Here is a 15,187-nt window from a genome sequence, read left to right as displayed (position 1 = left end):
AACTGGTTGGGGAGGGTGTATGAGATGAAATGTAGTTTCTTCCTCAGAGTGGTGAATCTTTGGAATTCTCTTAACTTGAGGCTTTGGAGGCTCGGTTGCTGAGTATGTTCAAGACAGATTGATAGATTTCTAGACAGTAAAGACATCAAGGGGTATGGGGATAGTGTGTGAAAATGGCGCAAAGGTAGAAGCTCAGTCATGGTCTAATTGAATGATGGAGCAGTCTTGAGGAGCCAAGTGGCCTACTCCTATTACCTATGTTCCAATGTATAGTTATGCTGTTGGTTTTATACAGCCACTAGGTATATATATTGTGATGATGTAACATATTGTAGCACATTAGATTCTGGACAGTGTTGACTCCAGTTTAACAGTGGTGAGTATATAATACCCCCCACCACCACAGGAGACTATCTTCACTGAGTCCTCATGCAGCTGAAGGTGAATGAAATTTGATGGTATTGTACTGCAAACCTTATTCCAAGATCAGACCACTAGAGTGATAAGCTTGGCATATAAATCGTATGACATGGTATAGTAACTTAATTTTCTTCTGTTTTAAAAGAAAAAGTTAAATCATGACTCTACATCAAGAACCTAAAAACTAGCTTCTTGGTGAGATTTGAACCCTGGGTGTCCAGGTCTAGAACATCAATAACCTACTACTTTCTTACTTTTTCTTGCAGGGAGCAGCTGTTGTTGATTATGTTGAGAATTACAGAATCTGTTATGAAGCGACCTCTGCAAGCACCACCATTGTCCCAAGGGAGAAAAGGTTCTGTGTTAGCAGGAAGACTTGCTACACCACTCTTTCGGGTAAACCATGCATCTAGATCACTTTTCTACTTTGAAATGTACTGGGATTGTTTAATATTTTCAATAATTTGGGTTGAAGTAAAGAAGCATGTAAAATGGAAAGACACTAATGGGAAGTACCTTCTCTTTGAGAACAAATCAGTCTGGACTTGCAACATGACAGCAACAGCTTTTGTCTTATTGCCTTTGAAAGAATCAATCTGAGACCATACCCCAGGGCATGGAGCTTTTGGGGATAGTTTCAACGAGACATAAATCCTGTTTGACAAATTTGTTTTTTGAGGATGTGACGTTTAAGGTAAATTTAAGGGGAACCAGTAGATGTGGATTTCTAAAAGGCACTTGATAAGATGTCCCACAAGGGCAATGCACATGATAAAGGCTCATGGGGTTGGATGGATAGAAGATTGGAAGAGTACTGATAAATGGGCACTTTCAAGTTGGCAGGCAGTGACTGCCAGGATTAGCGCTGAGACCTCAGTTATTTACAAGCTATACAAATGACATGGACAAAGAGAGTGGGAGCAATATACCTAAGTTTTCTGATGGTACAAAGCATGGTGGGAATGCAAGCTGTGAGGAGGACACCGGCTGAAAAAGATATGGACAGGTTAAGTGAGTGGGCAAGAAGGCAAGTAGCCTTTTAAAGCCAGGGAATGTAAATGAAACTGCTTCCAAGCAACACTTATGAAAGTGTTTCAAAGAATAGAGACAAGGTTTTTTCTCCGAGATTATCTGCCTTTTACTTTTGGGGAACGATGCTTTAAAATACGAAAAAGATTATTCCATGGATGCGAAATAAGTTTGTGAAATTGTGAACAGCAAGTGTTGAAATTGGTAATTCCATAAGTTGGTATGGAAAATGTATATCTACCTTTTGTTTATTTTCTTGTCCTTCCCTCATTTATTTCCCGCAACCTTTCTCATTTTCCTCCTTGTTCTCTTTTCAGAATGGATACTAAACAAAAAATTCTTTTATCTGTTTTGTTCCCTTCCTTTTCATATTTTCCTGTTTCTGCAAACTTTTTCTGAAGCAGTGACAAGTAAATGAACTGCTCCCCATAATTCTGGCAATTTTACATTTGGCTCAGTTGAGAATGCTAATGTAGCTTATCTTGTCTATTTTTTTTTTTAAGTCCCATAGGAAAATGCTCAGTTTTCACTTCTTCTCAGTAGCATCATAGTTTGACCACGTGTTTTAATGCATCCCATGTAATAATGCCTGATATATTTCCTAGAGAAATGTGAAACATTGCAATAAAAATAATATGCAAAGATAACATTTTAATACACCTATATTTTTCTGTTTTACTCAAAAGTTAATAATGTGGAAATTATTTATACAGCGTATAAATTGGGCGTAATAACTCCCTTTTTAATTAAGTTGGGATCTGCACACCTTGTTCATTTTCTGGCATTTTTTGTTCATTTCTGGCGTTTTTGTCTTTTTATTTAGACACTAATAGTAGCCTGGATCAAAGCAAACTTGGATGTGTATGTTTCCCGAGAGCTGTGGGATGAATTGCTGGTGGTGCTGGCATCACTTACATGCTGGGAAGAATTGATTACTGAATGGGCAATGACAATGGAAACCTTGACCAAAGTGCTGGCACGGAAGTTGTACAACCTTGACTTGCATGATCTTCCTTTAGATAAATTGAGTGAACAAAAACAGAAAAAACACAAAGGAAAAGGTATAGTTCACAATTAAATATAGTTTCAATATGATTTAAATAAATGTTTGTCAAGCCTTTCTTACCTCTGGTATTACCGAAAAATCTCTACTTGACCCTCTCCTATTTCTCATCTGCAAGCTGCTCCTCGACTAGGGTGGCCATTGACTTAACTCAAGAATACCAGACACTTCCCAACCAAACCTCAAGCAGATGAGCAAAAATGGTCACATTCAGGCCAGCTCAATATAATGAAAATGAACATTGCAATTGCATGGATGAGTTTATAATCTTGGTAGCAACTTAAAGGGGATGGAATTACTTGAGTATTGTTCAAACAAAAATAACTAGTCAAACTGAAATCAGTCTTTCATATAAAAGTTTGTCATTTTCATTATCATTTCAAGAAAAGGCTGGTGAGTTGAGCAGTTTAATTTTTGAAAGAAAGGACAAATGTACATGATGTAAACATTCCCTGAAGTGATTCATTTGAATTGGAACCATATGACTACCTACAATCTTGTCAAATTTAAAGGCAGTAGGATTTTGGGCAAAATTCATCATTTTCAAATCTTTGGGCTGCATGGTGGCACAATGGTTAGCACTGCTGCCTCACAGCGCCAGGGGTCTTGGTTCGATTCTGACCTCGGATGACTGTCTGTATGGAGGTTACATATTCTACCCGTGTCTGCATTGGTTTCCTCAGGTTGCTCCAGGTTCCTCCCACAATCCAAAGATGTGCAGCTTGGGTGTATTGGCTATGTTAAGGTGCCCCTAGTGGGTTTGCGGGGATACAGTGGGGCATTAGATCTAGGTAGGGGGTTCTTTCAGAGGGTCGGTGCAGACTGGATGGGCCAAATGGCCTCCTTCTGCACTGTAGGGATTCTATGATATTTTGCAACACTGGATACAATGTTGCAATTTCCAATACATATGACTACACTTTACAATTACACATAGTGTTCTTGGGTTCAGTACCAGACATATCAGCTAAAAACCAGACTGGCACCTACAAAACAAGGTACAAAGCCACATTACAGACAGTGACATTTTGGAAAGCACAGTGGTGGCTTCCCAGTGTCTGCCTTAGGGGAGTACCCAAAGCTGCTCTGGGTAATCCCTTTCGGAAGTTCCCTGGCAAGGGTTAACATGGCAATTGTCCAGAAGGGCTAATGTCCGCTGGACAGTTGTGCTGGGAACCATCCGACAAAGCCATTTAAATTGCTAACTTTAGATGGTTCTGCCAGTGCTGCATTAATAGTAACTGTGAAAGAGCTCAGAGAAATTAAAAACACTTCTACCTTTGGCGGAACTGAAGACCCAGACTGAACCCTGTACGGAATATATGAATGCCCCTCAAACTCCTGAACCCCCAGGGACTCCGCTCTCGCTCTCGCTCTCTCTCTCTCTCTCTCTCTCTCTCTCTCTCTCTCCATCTCTCTCCATCTCTCGCTCTCCATCCCCAAACCGTACAGTATTCTGCACCCTGACCCCATCCACACAGTTCTCCATCACACCAACTCCCATCCACTTACCTTAGCCACTTATCATCTCCCTGTTATTTTCAATGAGACTTTTAAACTCGCCTGCTTTACAGGAGCTTGTGGCTTAAAATAGGGATGTCTTTCTTCACTTTGCTCCTTTTGGACTTCGACACTGAGGCTGGCGACGTTTGTGCTGCCTGGATATCACGTGGCCCAAGTCAGGAAGATTGGTTGAGACAGGTATTTAGAATTTCAGTGTAATCTGGTGCTGATTGCCACTCCAAGTTGTAGCCCACTGCCAGTTTCCACAGGGATGCTGATGACGATCAGCACCACCTCACCATCATCTCTGACAACTCCCTCCATTGTTTTAATTTCTGACATTTAGCACCAGACAAGCAGAAATTTTCTGAAACTTAATCAATTGTCCTCTCCTTCTGCTGCAAACTTCATTCCCTCGCCCCAATTCCATTCCTCTTCCTGGTAAATGTCTGATGCTGAACTGGACTGCTCACAACACTGGTGTCATATTTGTCCAGCAATAGAGCTTTCAATTGCATATCTGTGCTATCACTAAAACTGCTCATTCCCACCTCTGTAGCATTATCCAACTCAGTCCCTGCTTCAACTTCTTTACTGCTGAACTGTTGTCCATGCTTTTGTTACCTCTAGACTTAACTATTCCAGAGCATTCCTGGCCAGCCTCTCTTGTACTGCCCCCTGTAATCTTGGCCATCCAAGCTGCTGCCTGTGTCTTAACTCGTATAGGTTCCTGTGCTTGTTGACCTACGTTCGCTTCCAGATAAGCAACACCTAGATTTGAAAATTCTCATTCTTATTTTCAAATCTCTCCATGGCTTTGCCCTCTTCCCAGCCCACAACCCTCATCTGCATTTCTTGAACTCTGCCCTTTATTGCATCCCTGATTTTAATTTCTCCACCATTGGTGGCAGTACCATCACCTGCCTATGCCCAAGCATTAGAATACCATTCCTAACCCCTTTACCTCTTTCTGCCTTTCAGATTCTGCTTAAATCATACCTCTTTGACCAAGCTTTTGATTATCTGCCCAAATATCTTGTATGGCTCCGAGTCATATACTTTTTCACAATTCTCCTGTGAAATGTCTTGGGGCGTATATTCATATTGCACCTTTGAATAATTAAAAGGTTTTTTTCATCTAGAAGTTATTTTTTGATTCATTCATGGGATTAAGCCATCTCTGTTGAGGCCGATGAATTGCCCATTTCTAATTGCCCTCGAGAAAATGTTTGGGAATTGTCTATTTGAACCCCTGCAGTCTATCGGATTTAGGAACACCCTCAGTGTTGAAAGGGAAGGAGTACAAGGATTTTGACCCAGTGACACTGAATAGAACATAGAACATACAGTGCAGAAGGAGGTGATTCGGCCCATCGAGTCTGTACCAACCCACTTAAGCCCTCACTTCAACCCCATCCCTTTAACCTAATAATCGCTCCTAAACTTTTTGGACACACAAGGAAATTTATCATGGTCAATCCACCTAACCTGCACGTCTTTGGACTGTGGGAGGAAACTGGAGCACCCGGAGGAAAGCCACACTGGGAGAACGTGCAGACTCCACACAGACAGTGACCCAGCAGGGAATCTAATCTGGGACCTGGTGCTCTGAAGCCACAGTGCTAACAACTATGCTACCGTGCTATCTGACTTGGAGAGGGACTTGCAGGTGGTTGTGTTCCCATGACATGCTGCCCTTGCTCTGTGTGGTAACGGTTGCTGGTTAAAAAGATATTATCAAAGGAACCTTGGCAAATTAATCCAGTCATCCTGCAGATGGTGCACACTAGTGGAGGGTGTGAATATTTAAGATGGTGGATGGGATTCCGATCAAGTTTACTGTTATGACCTAGAGGGTATCATGGTGGTTAGCACAGCTGTCTCTCAGCGCCAGGGACCCGTTTTCAATTCCGGCATTGGGTGACTGACTGTGTGGGGTTTGCCTTTCTCCCCGTGCGGATTTTTACCACATGCTCCGATTTCCTTCAACAGTTCAAAGATATATAGGTTAGTCAGATTGGCCATGCTAAATTGCTCCTTTAGTGTTCAAAAGGTTAGGTGGGGTTACTGGGTTATTGGAATAGGGTGGGGCTGCAGGCCTATTTAAGGTGCTCTTTCCAAGGGCCAGTGCAGACTTGATGGGCTAAATAGCCTCCTTCTGCACTGTCGGGTTTCTACGATTCTGATTCAGGCAAGCAGAGAATATTCCATCACATTCTTGATTTGTGCTTTGTAGATAGTGGATAAGAACTGGGGCGATGGAAAGTGAATTATTTACAGCAAAATAAAATTACTAGGAAAGGGCACTAATGAAGAAGATAGTCAGACCGAGGACCCTACTCTGAAGAACTTCTGCAATAATGACGATTAGCCATCAGCAACCGCAACCTACTTTCTTTGTGCTAGGTATGATTCCAGCCACACTCCCCTTCTGGTATTCAGAGGAATTTCTGGCATTCGGCTCCTCTTTTTTTTTAAAAAATAATTTCTATTGGAATTTTTTACAGAAAATATAACAACAAACAATGAAATGCAACAAAATAACCCCATAATAACTATAACACCCCCCAAACCGTATCAACGCATGTATCACATTCCCCCCCCCCCCCCCCAACCCCAACAAAAAAAACTTTTAAATAAATAAATTAAAATTAAATAAACAAACATAGTCATCGTCTCCCCCCCCACTTTCCCTCCCCCCCGGGTTGCTGCTGCTGCTGTCCCAGTACCCTATCGTTGAGCCAGAAAGTCGAGGAAAGGTTGCCACCGCCTAAAGAACCCTTGTATTGATCCTCTCAGGGCGAATTTGACCCTCTCCAGCTTGATAAAACCCGCCATGTCGTTGATCCAGGTCTCCACGCTTGGGGGCCTCGCATCCTTCCATTGTAGCAAGATCCTTCGCCGGGCTACTAGGGACGCAAAGGCCAGCACACTGGCCTCTTTCGCCTCCTGCACTCCCGGCTCCACCCCAACCCCAAAAATCGTGAGTCCCCATCCTGGCTTGACCCTGGATCCCACCACCCTCGACACCGTCCTCGCCACCTCCTTCCAGAACTCCTCCAGTGCCGGGCATGCCTAGAACATATGGGCATGGTTCGCTGAACTCCCCGAACACCTGATACACCTGTCTTCACCCCCAAAGAACCTACTCATCCTCGACCCGGACATGTGGGCCCGGTGCAGCACCTTGAATTGGATGAGGCTAAGCCGCGCACATGAGGAGGAAGAATTAACCCTCTCCAGGGCATCAGCCCATGTCCCGTCTTCAATCAGTTCCCCCTCCCACTTAGCTTTCAGCTCCTCTACTGACGCCTCCTCCACCTCCTGCATAACCTTGTAGATATCAGATATCTTCTCCCCCCCCCCCCCCTCCGACCCAGACCCCCGAAAGCACCCTGTCACTCACCCCCCTCGCGGGAAGCGAAGGGAATCCCTCCACCTGCCGTCTAGCAAACGCCTTTACCTGCAGATACCTGAACATGTTCCCCCGGGGGAGCCCAAATTTCTCCTCCAACTCCCCCAGGCTCGCAAACCTCCCATCAATGAACAGGTCCCACAGCTGTCTGATGCCCGCTCTGTGCCAACCCTGGAACCCCACCATTAATGTTCCCCGGGACGAACCGATCGTTCCCCCTTAATGGAGCCTCTATCGAGCCCCCCACTTCTCCCCTATGTCACCTCCACTGCCCCCAAATCTTGCACCGGGCTCGTGGTATACCTCGTGGGAGGGAGCGGCCACGGCGCTGTTATCAGGGCCCCCAGGCTTGTATCTCCACAGGACACCCTCTCCATCCGTTTCCATGCTTCCCCCTCCCCCTCCATCACCCACTTGCGCACCAGCGACACATTGGCCGCCCAATAATACCCCGAGAAATTGGGTAACGCCAGCCCCCCCCCCCCCCCCCCCCCCCCCCCCATCTCTACCCCGTTCCAAGAAGACCCTTTTCACCCTCGGGGTCCCATGCGCCCAAACAAAGCTCATGATGCTGCTAGTCACCCTTCTAAAAAAGGCCCTAGGGCTAAAGATGGGCAGACACTGGAAGAGGAACAAGAACCTCGGGAGAACCGTCATTTTGACGGACTGCACTCTACCCGCCAACGATAGCGGCACCATGTCCCACCTTTTAAATTCCTGCTCCATCAGCCTGGTAAAATTAAGCTTATGGAGAGTCCCCCAACTCCTGGCCACCTGCACCCCCAGGTATCTGAAACTCTTCACTGCCCTCTTAAACGGGAGCCTCCCAATTCCCTCCTCTTGATCACCCGGGTGTACTACAAATACCTCGCTCTTGCCTAAATTTAACTTATAGCCCGAGAAGCCCCCAAATTCCGCTATCAGCTCCATCACCCCCGGCATTCCCCCTTCTGGGACCGCCACATACAACAGCAGGTCGTCCGCATACAGTGATAACCGATGTTCCTTCCCACCCCGCACCAGACCCCTCCATCTCCCTGACTCCCTCAACGCCATAGCCAGAGGTTCAATCACCAATGCAAAGAGCAAGGGGGACAGGTGGCACCCCTGCCTGGTCCCACGGTAGAGCCTAAAGTACTCCGATCTCCTTCCATTGGTAACTACACTTGCCATCGGAGCCGCGTAGAGCAGGCTCACCCATTTGATGAATCCCTCCCCGAATCCGAACCGCTCCAGCACCTCCCACAGGTACCCCCACTCAACTCTATTAAACGCTTTCTCTGCATCTAGCGCCACCACTATCTCCGCCTCCCCCTCCACTGCCGGCATCATAATAACATTTAGCAATCTCCGCACATTCGTGTTGAGCTGCCGTCCCTTGACAAATCCTGTCTGATCCTCGTGTATCACCCCTGGCACACAATCCTCTATCCTGGTGGCCAGGATCTTAGCGTCAACATTGAGGAGCGAGATAGGCCTGTATGATCCACACTGCAAGTGGTCCTTATCCTGCTTCAGGATCAAAGAGATCAGTGCCCGCGCCATCGTCCCAGGATCCTCAAATTCTTTCGCCTCGTGCGAACGTCCAGCTCCTCCAAGCGGTCTTGCCACTTTTTGTGGAGTGCCTCGTGCAACTCCACTTTCCCCACGAGGACCACGGCCTCCTCCTCCCGCTCAGCGGCCTGCTGCTGCAACTCCCGAATGGACACCTCCTGGGCCGCCTGGGTCTCAAGCAGCCTGTTGGTTGTCGCATTCAGGGAGTCCAGCAACTCAGTCTTCAGCTCCACAAAACAGCGCAGAAGAGAAGCTTGCTGCTCCTGCGCCCACTTCCACCAGTCCTCGGGTGTTCCGCCGGCTGCCATTTTGTCCTTCCCCCGCTTTTCTTGGGGAGCTGCTGCAGCTTTTTCCTTTGCCCCACTCCGCGTGAGCACCATAAATTATGGGGAAAGCTCCTCTAGACACCTTCCCCCACCGGGATTCGGCCCAAAAGTCCTTAAGTAGCGGGAGCTGCCGAAAGTGCGGCTTAGCTCCGCATAGCCGCAACCGGAAGTCCGGCATTCGGCTCCTCTGTCCATATTTGAACCAAGCTGGAATGAGGCCTTTAATCATGAGTTCCTGGTGGAACCCAAAATGAGCATCGTTGAGTAGGTGTCGCTTGATAGCACTGTCAAAGACACCTTCCCTCCAGTTGATGATTAAGACTAGACTAATGGAATGGTAATTGGCTGGAGTGAATTTGTCCTGCTTTTTGTGGACAGGATATACTTGGGTAGTTTTCCACATTATTGGAAGCCTGTTGTAACTGTCCTGGAGCACCTTGACTGGAAGTGTGGCTAGTTATGGAATCATTCTTAATTGCAGCCAGGAAGATATTGGGATCCAAAGTCTTTGATGTGCACAGTGTGCTCAACTGTTTCTTGACATCACATCAAGTAAATTAATTGACTGAAGGCTAGCATGTATGATGGTGAGGATCTCAGGAGGATACCACGATGGATTATCTGCTTGACTCTTGTGGCTGATGACTATTGCAAACGCTTCAGCTAGCTTTTTTGCACTAAAGTGCTGGACACCGCCATCATTGTGGATTGTGATGTGGGACAACTGCAGGATGTTTTCCTGATTTGTTGATTATGGATTCACTTAGTCGAAGCAGCTCACTATTTAGGGCGTTAGTAGTCATTTGTAGCTTCATCAGGTTACAACCTCATTTTTTGGCCTGGCTGATGCTTTCCTATTTTCCTCATTGAACAAAGGTTGGTCCCTTGTCTTGAAAGCAATGATCAAGTCAGGGATATGCCAGACCGAGAGGTTACAGATTGTGGTAAGCTGCATTTCTGCTGCTTCTAGTGGCCCCCAGTGCCTCCTGGATGCCCAGCTTTGAACTGCTGGATTCATTCTGAATCCACCCCATTTAAGAAGGTGATAATCCTCACAACGTGATGCAAGGTGTCCTCAATGTCAAGTCCAGCCTTAATTTTTCACAAGGATTGTGTGGTAGCCAATCCTACTGTCGTCAGCTGTCCCTTGATTTAAGGAAGACATACTTGGTCGTGAGTTTCTGTCATGGGTCTTTATGTGACTGAACAGACCAATACCCAACCCACAAATCTTTGCTTATGTAGAAGGCTGTGCATGACTTTGTTTAACGTGGTGACCTCAGGGTGCTGTCATTGTCCACACAAGCTTGATGGGTTGGTAATCAGATTTTGGTGATGTGTCAAACCAGGATGACTGGCAACTTTTGCTGCTGGTTTTCCTTCACTTATCCTGCCTTTGGGAATATTTGGGCCACATTTTATCTGGCACCTCTCTCCAACCTTGCCATCATGGGTGACCCTACTAGGACTGGAAAACTTCTGCAGGCATCAAGGGATTATTGGAGTGGAGAAGCCTCTCCACTACATCAAGGTGATGGTACACAAAGGGAATCTTACTCCCATCAATACCATCATGGAATGTTGCATCCATGATGGGTAGATTGGTGAACACAATGTCAATAGGCTCTTCCTCTCATGTTGGTGTTCTCACCATTTGCCTCACATACAGTCTGACCAGCATATCCTTCAGGACTTGACCACTAGTGGTGCCACTGAGCCATGGACATTGAAGTCCCCATCCTTAGTGCATTCTGTTACCTTGCTACTCTCGGTGCTTCTCTCAAGTGGTGCTCACCATAATGAGTACTTATCGGTTGAGGGAAAGCGGTGGGTGGTAATCAACAGGAGGTTTTCTTTCCCATGATGGATTTGATGCCAAGAGACTTCAGGGGTCCAATGTCATTCGTGAGGATCTGCAGCCACTTGCTGGTGATAACACTCTGCTGCCACATCTGATAGGCCTGTCCTGTCCATGGTATTCTATTCCACAAAGCCAGTTAATGAAGGATAGACTGGAGCCAATCTTTATATGCTTTTGTATTTCAAGTTACTCATTTCAAGCAAAATCTCCTAACTCAACAAACCACAGTTTTAGTTAATTCATAAGGATCAAATGAATGCTTAGTTAATGCCCACCACCTACATACAATTAATAGATTCCCCTCAATGTTTTTAAATACAAATTAATATGCATAAGTTAAATTTAAAAATATACGTATTCTATACATTGAGAGATGCCCCTAATGATTTCTTCATGCGTGCATTTATTTTTATAAGTCAGAGTTGCCTTGAGATTTTTACTCTCACCACTATTTGTTTCAAGCCAGGAAGGTCAATCTGTGATCTTTATCCTCATCCTTTTCATAGGATACACATTATCCCACAATTAATGATTACCCCACAATGTATGATTATCTACATAGCATGCAATGTTACACATAGAGTCATAGATGTTTACCAGCATGGAAACAGGCCCTTCAGCCCAGCTAGTCCATGCCACCCAGTTTCTATCACGAAGCTAGTCCCACTTGCCTGCATTTGGCCCATATCCCTCTGTACCCACCCTGCCCATGTAACTGTCTAACTGCTTTTTAAAGGACAAAATTTTACCCACCTCTGGCAGCCCGTTCCAGATGCTCACCACCCTCTGTGTGAAGACATTTTCCCTCTGGTCTCTCTTGTACCTCTCCTCCCACCTTAAACCTATGTCCTCTAGTTCTAGACTTTTCTACTTTTAGGAAAAAATGTTGACTATCCTCATTATTTAATAAACCTCTAAATTTACCCCTAAGCCTCCTACGCTCCAGGAAAAAAAAAGTCCCAGCCTCTCCTTTTAACTCAGACCATCAAGTCCTGGTAGCATCCTCGTAAATCTCTTCTGCACTCTTTCTCGTTGAACAATATCCTTCCTATAATATGGTGACCAGAACTGAACACAGTATTCCATGTGTGGTCTTACCAAAGTCTACAACTTCAACAAGATGTCCCAACTCTTGTATTCAATATTCTGACCAATATTCTGATCAATATTCTGACACAATCTTCACTAGCTCCTTGTACAGAAACTCACATAACTCGTTTGAAAATCTAATCTCCCATCAGGAAGATCAGTATGCGAACCATCGCTAAAAGTGACTCGCTTCATGTTTTTTAGTCACCTAAGGTTCGAAATTTAAGTACATATTTTCCACATTTAAAAAAAATATTTTCTTTGGTCTTAACTGTCTCTGCTTTAGGGTGCAAAACTTAAATACTAGTATCTGGTTGAGTCTGAGTATCCAACTAGTTCAACTGACCAATCAAGCTTCACAATTCTCTTCTTTAGATAACTCGTCTTAAACTGTAATTACCTGAATGCACTCAAAAAGGGATTGTTGACTTAAAGTTATTCCTGACCTGTTCTGCTTAATGCCGAAACCAATGTGTTTAAAAACTCCACAAGCTTGAATCATGCCATTGAAATTCTATTCTAATCTTATTAATTAATCCATTTCTTCAGATTGTGCACAAGAAATCATCAGTGTCCAAAAAATTTCCTTTATGATGCCAATAAAATATTGGAGGATTTTCTTCTAGTTGAACACAATTTGAAGTGTAACTTTTCAAAAAACATCCTAGCCTGAAAGCACAATTCAGGCCTTAGATGCATTTTTTTCAGTTTCCACAGTTTTCCTTCTGCATCTGCTGACTCTGGATGTTTTCAGAAACATTTGTCTCTGATAATTAGCATCCTGCGGAAAAGCGTTTTTTTGTTGATGTGATCTATGCTGCTATGAATATGTGTCCTCTAGCTTATTCCGCCATTGAATAATATCATGGCTGATTGAATTGTGGCGTTAGTTGCACTTTCTTGGCTGTCCCCGATAACCTTTGACTCTCTAAGAACCTATCAAACTCAGCCTTGACTATATTCAATTACCCAGCTTCCACTGCACCCTCGGGTGGAGAATTCCTAAGATTAAGACCCTCTGAGAGAAGAAATTCTTCCTTATCTCCGTCTTAAATGGGAAACCCCGATTTTGAAACTATGCCCTCTAGTTCTAAATTCCCCAGAAAGGGAAACATTCTCTAACCATCTATCATGTCAAGCTCCTCAGAATCCTTTGTGCCACTAAGTTTCCTCTTCATTCTTCTAAACTCCAATGAGGATAAGGCTTAACCAGTTCAATGTTTCTGCCTCTTCATCCCAGGAATAAACTAGTGCATCTTCTCTGAACTGCCTCTGATGCAAATACATCTCCCTTTAAGTAAGGAGACCACAAATGCCAGAAGCACTCTAGATGCATTCTCACCAATGCCTTGTGCTGTTGCAGCATAACTTCTCTACTTTTATATTCCATTCCTTTGTTGGAAAGGCCAATGTTTCATTTGTCTTCCTAATTTCTTGCTATCTGTGCATGCCAACGGTTTGTGATTCGTATATGAGGACACTCCTATCCCTCTGTACCACTATATTCTGCAGTTTCTCTCCATTTTAAAGATATTGCTTTTCTTTCTTCCTCCCCAAGTGGACAAGTTCACATTTTCCCACGTTATACTCCCATCTGCCAAATTGTTGCTGACTAAACTTATCCATATCTGATTGCAGACTCTTTGTATTGTAGAGGGGAGGGGGGGAGGGGGGGGGGGGGGGGGGGGAGGTACTAGCACCTGACTCTTGATACAGTTTTATATTTGCTTAAGAGTTGCACATTGCAAGGATGCATCTCCTAACCCAACAACCACAGTTTGTCCAATTTATGGTTTATTTTGCTTGCGTGATTTTCCAATTAATCTCTACTACTTGCATACAATTAAACACAATTAATATACACTTCAGAACTGGGAGAGGACGTACCCAGAGATGGTGATGAATCTGGGGACATTGCCTGTGAAATCAGAATGACATATGTTAGTTTCCTTGACTGATCTGTGGGACAGCTCTCCCAATTTTGTTACATGTCCCCAGATGTTCGTGCAGTTTGAGACACCTGAGTGGCTTGCTGCCATTTCAGAGGGCAGTTAAGAGTCAGATACTTCACTGTGAGTCTGGAGTCACAGGTCGTACTATCACACCAAGTGGTATGATCTTTGTGGAGAACAACAATCCAAAATAACCAAATTTACTGAACAACTACAATGAAAATATCAATGGACACAATTTCACTTTTCTTGTAAATTAATCAATCCAAAACCAACAGGAAAAATATGGTCAATATAAATTAAACACAAAAAGCAGTTCAAACGGATCAGACAGTCCATTGGCATGTAAGGCACCAATTTAGGCGACACGCATAATCCTTCAAAGCTCTGATGTTCCTCTGATAGAATTTCAGCTCCTTTCTCCCTCAACCTGGGCTCCATCGGTACAATCTTCAAAAAATGGCGCATTTCTCCAGTAATTATTCTGCTTTGCTTATGATGGTCTTGATGACTAGTGTCCACCAGTGTTACCTTTGCCTGAACTGTCAGTGACAACCCTGTACACTGGCCAGTTCTGGTCAATCAGTTCCTTTAAAGCAACTCAAACAGCAACCTTTTTTGCTTTGCTCCCGGTCTGAGATCCAATATTTGTGTTCCCTTTTCAACTGGTAAAATCATCTTTACCAGTAAAGCTTGTTATGTGGATCTGATTTTGTACTGATTGGGGTCATATGGGAAGAGGTAATGTGTGTGCGCTGTTACGTATGCCCACTCTGGTGGATGTTTGGAGATCTGTGGTATGTGCATGTACCCAGTGGCCTGGTCTTGTGTGTATGCCTCTTTATTGTGCTCTTGCCCTTGCGCCCACTCTCCCAGGCGATACCCACTCCTCACTGCACTTTTGGGAGGTTTACCCTGGTGCCTCCCCTGGGCTTCCAATGCTCCTGCCCCATCAGCGCTGCTCAATCAGACTCT

At 44.6% G+C, this 15,187-nt stretch overlaps 1 protein-coding gene across 1 annotated transcript in view; it reads left to right on the top strand.

Moving 5' to 3' along the window:
- Positions 1–15,187, top strand: part of ralgapa1 (Ral GTPase activating protein catalytic subunit alpha 1) — a 338,673-nt gene that overhangs the window by 82,278 nt on the left and 241,208 nt on the right. The window contains 2 exon segments of the mRNA XM_038790243.1: positions 687–816; positions 2,273–2,510. Coding sequence (XP_038646171.1) covers positions 687–816; positions 2,273–2,510 — 368 coding nt within the window.

This window comes from Scyliorhinus canicula, chromosome 2 (genome assembly GCF_902713615.1).
Source record: "Scyliorhinus canicula chromosome 2, sScyCan1.1, whole genome shotgun sequence".
Lineage (NCBI taxonomy): Eukaryota > Metazoa > Chordata > Chondrichthyes > Carcharhiniformes > Scyliorhinidae > Scyliorhinus > Scyliorhinus canicula.
Note: the sequence above shows the minus strand (reverse complement) of the source record. Positions and strands in the feature narration are given on the sequence as shown.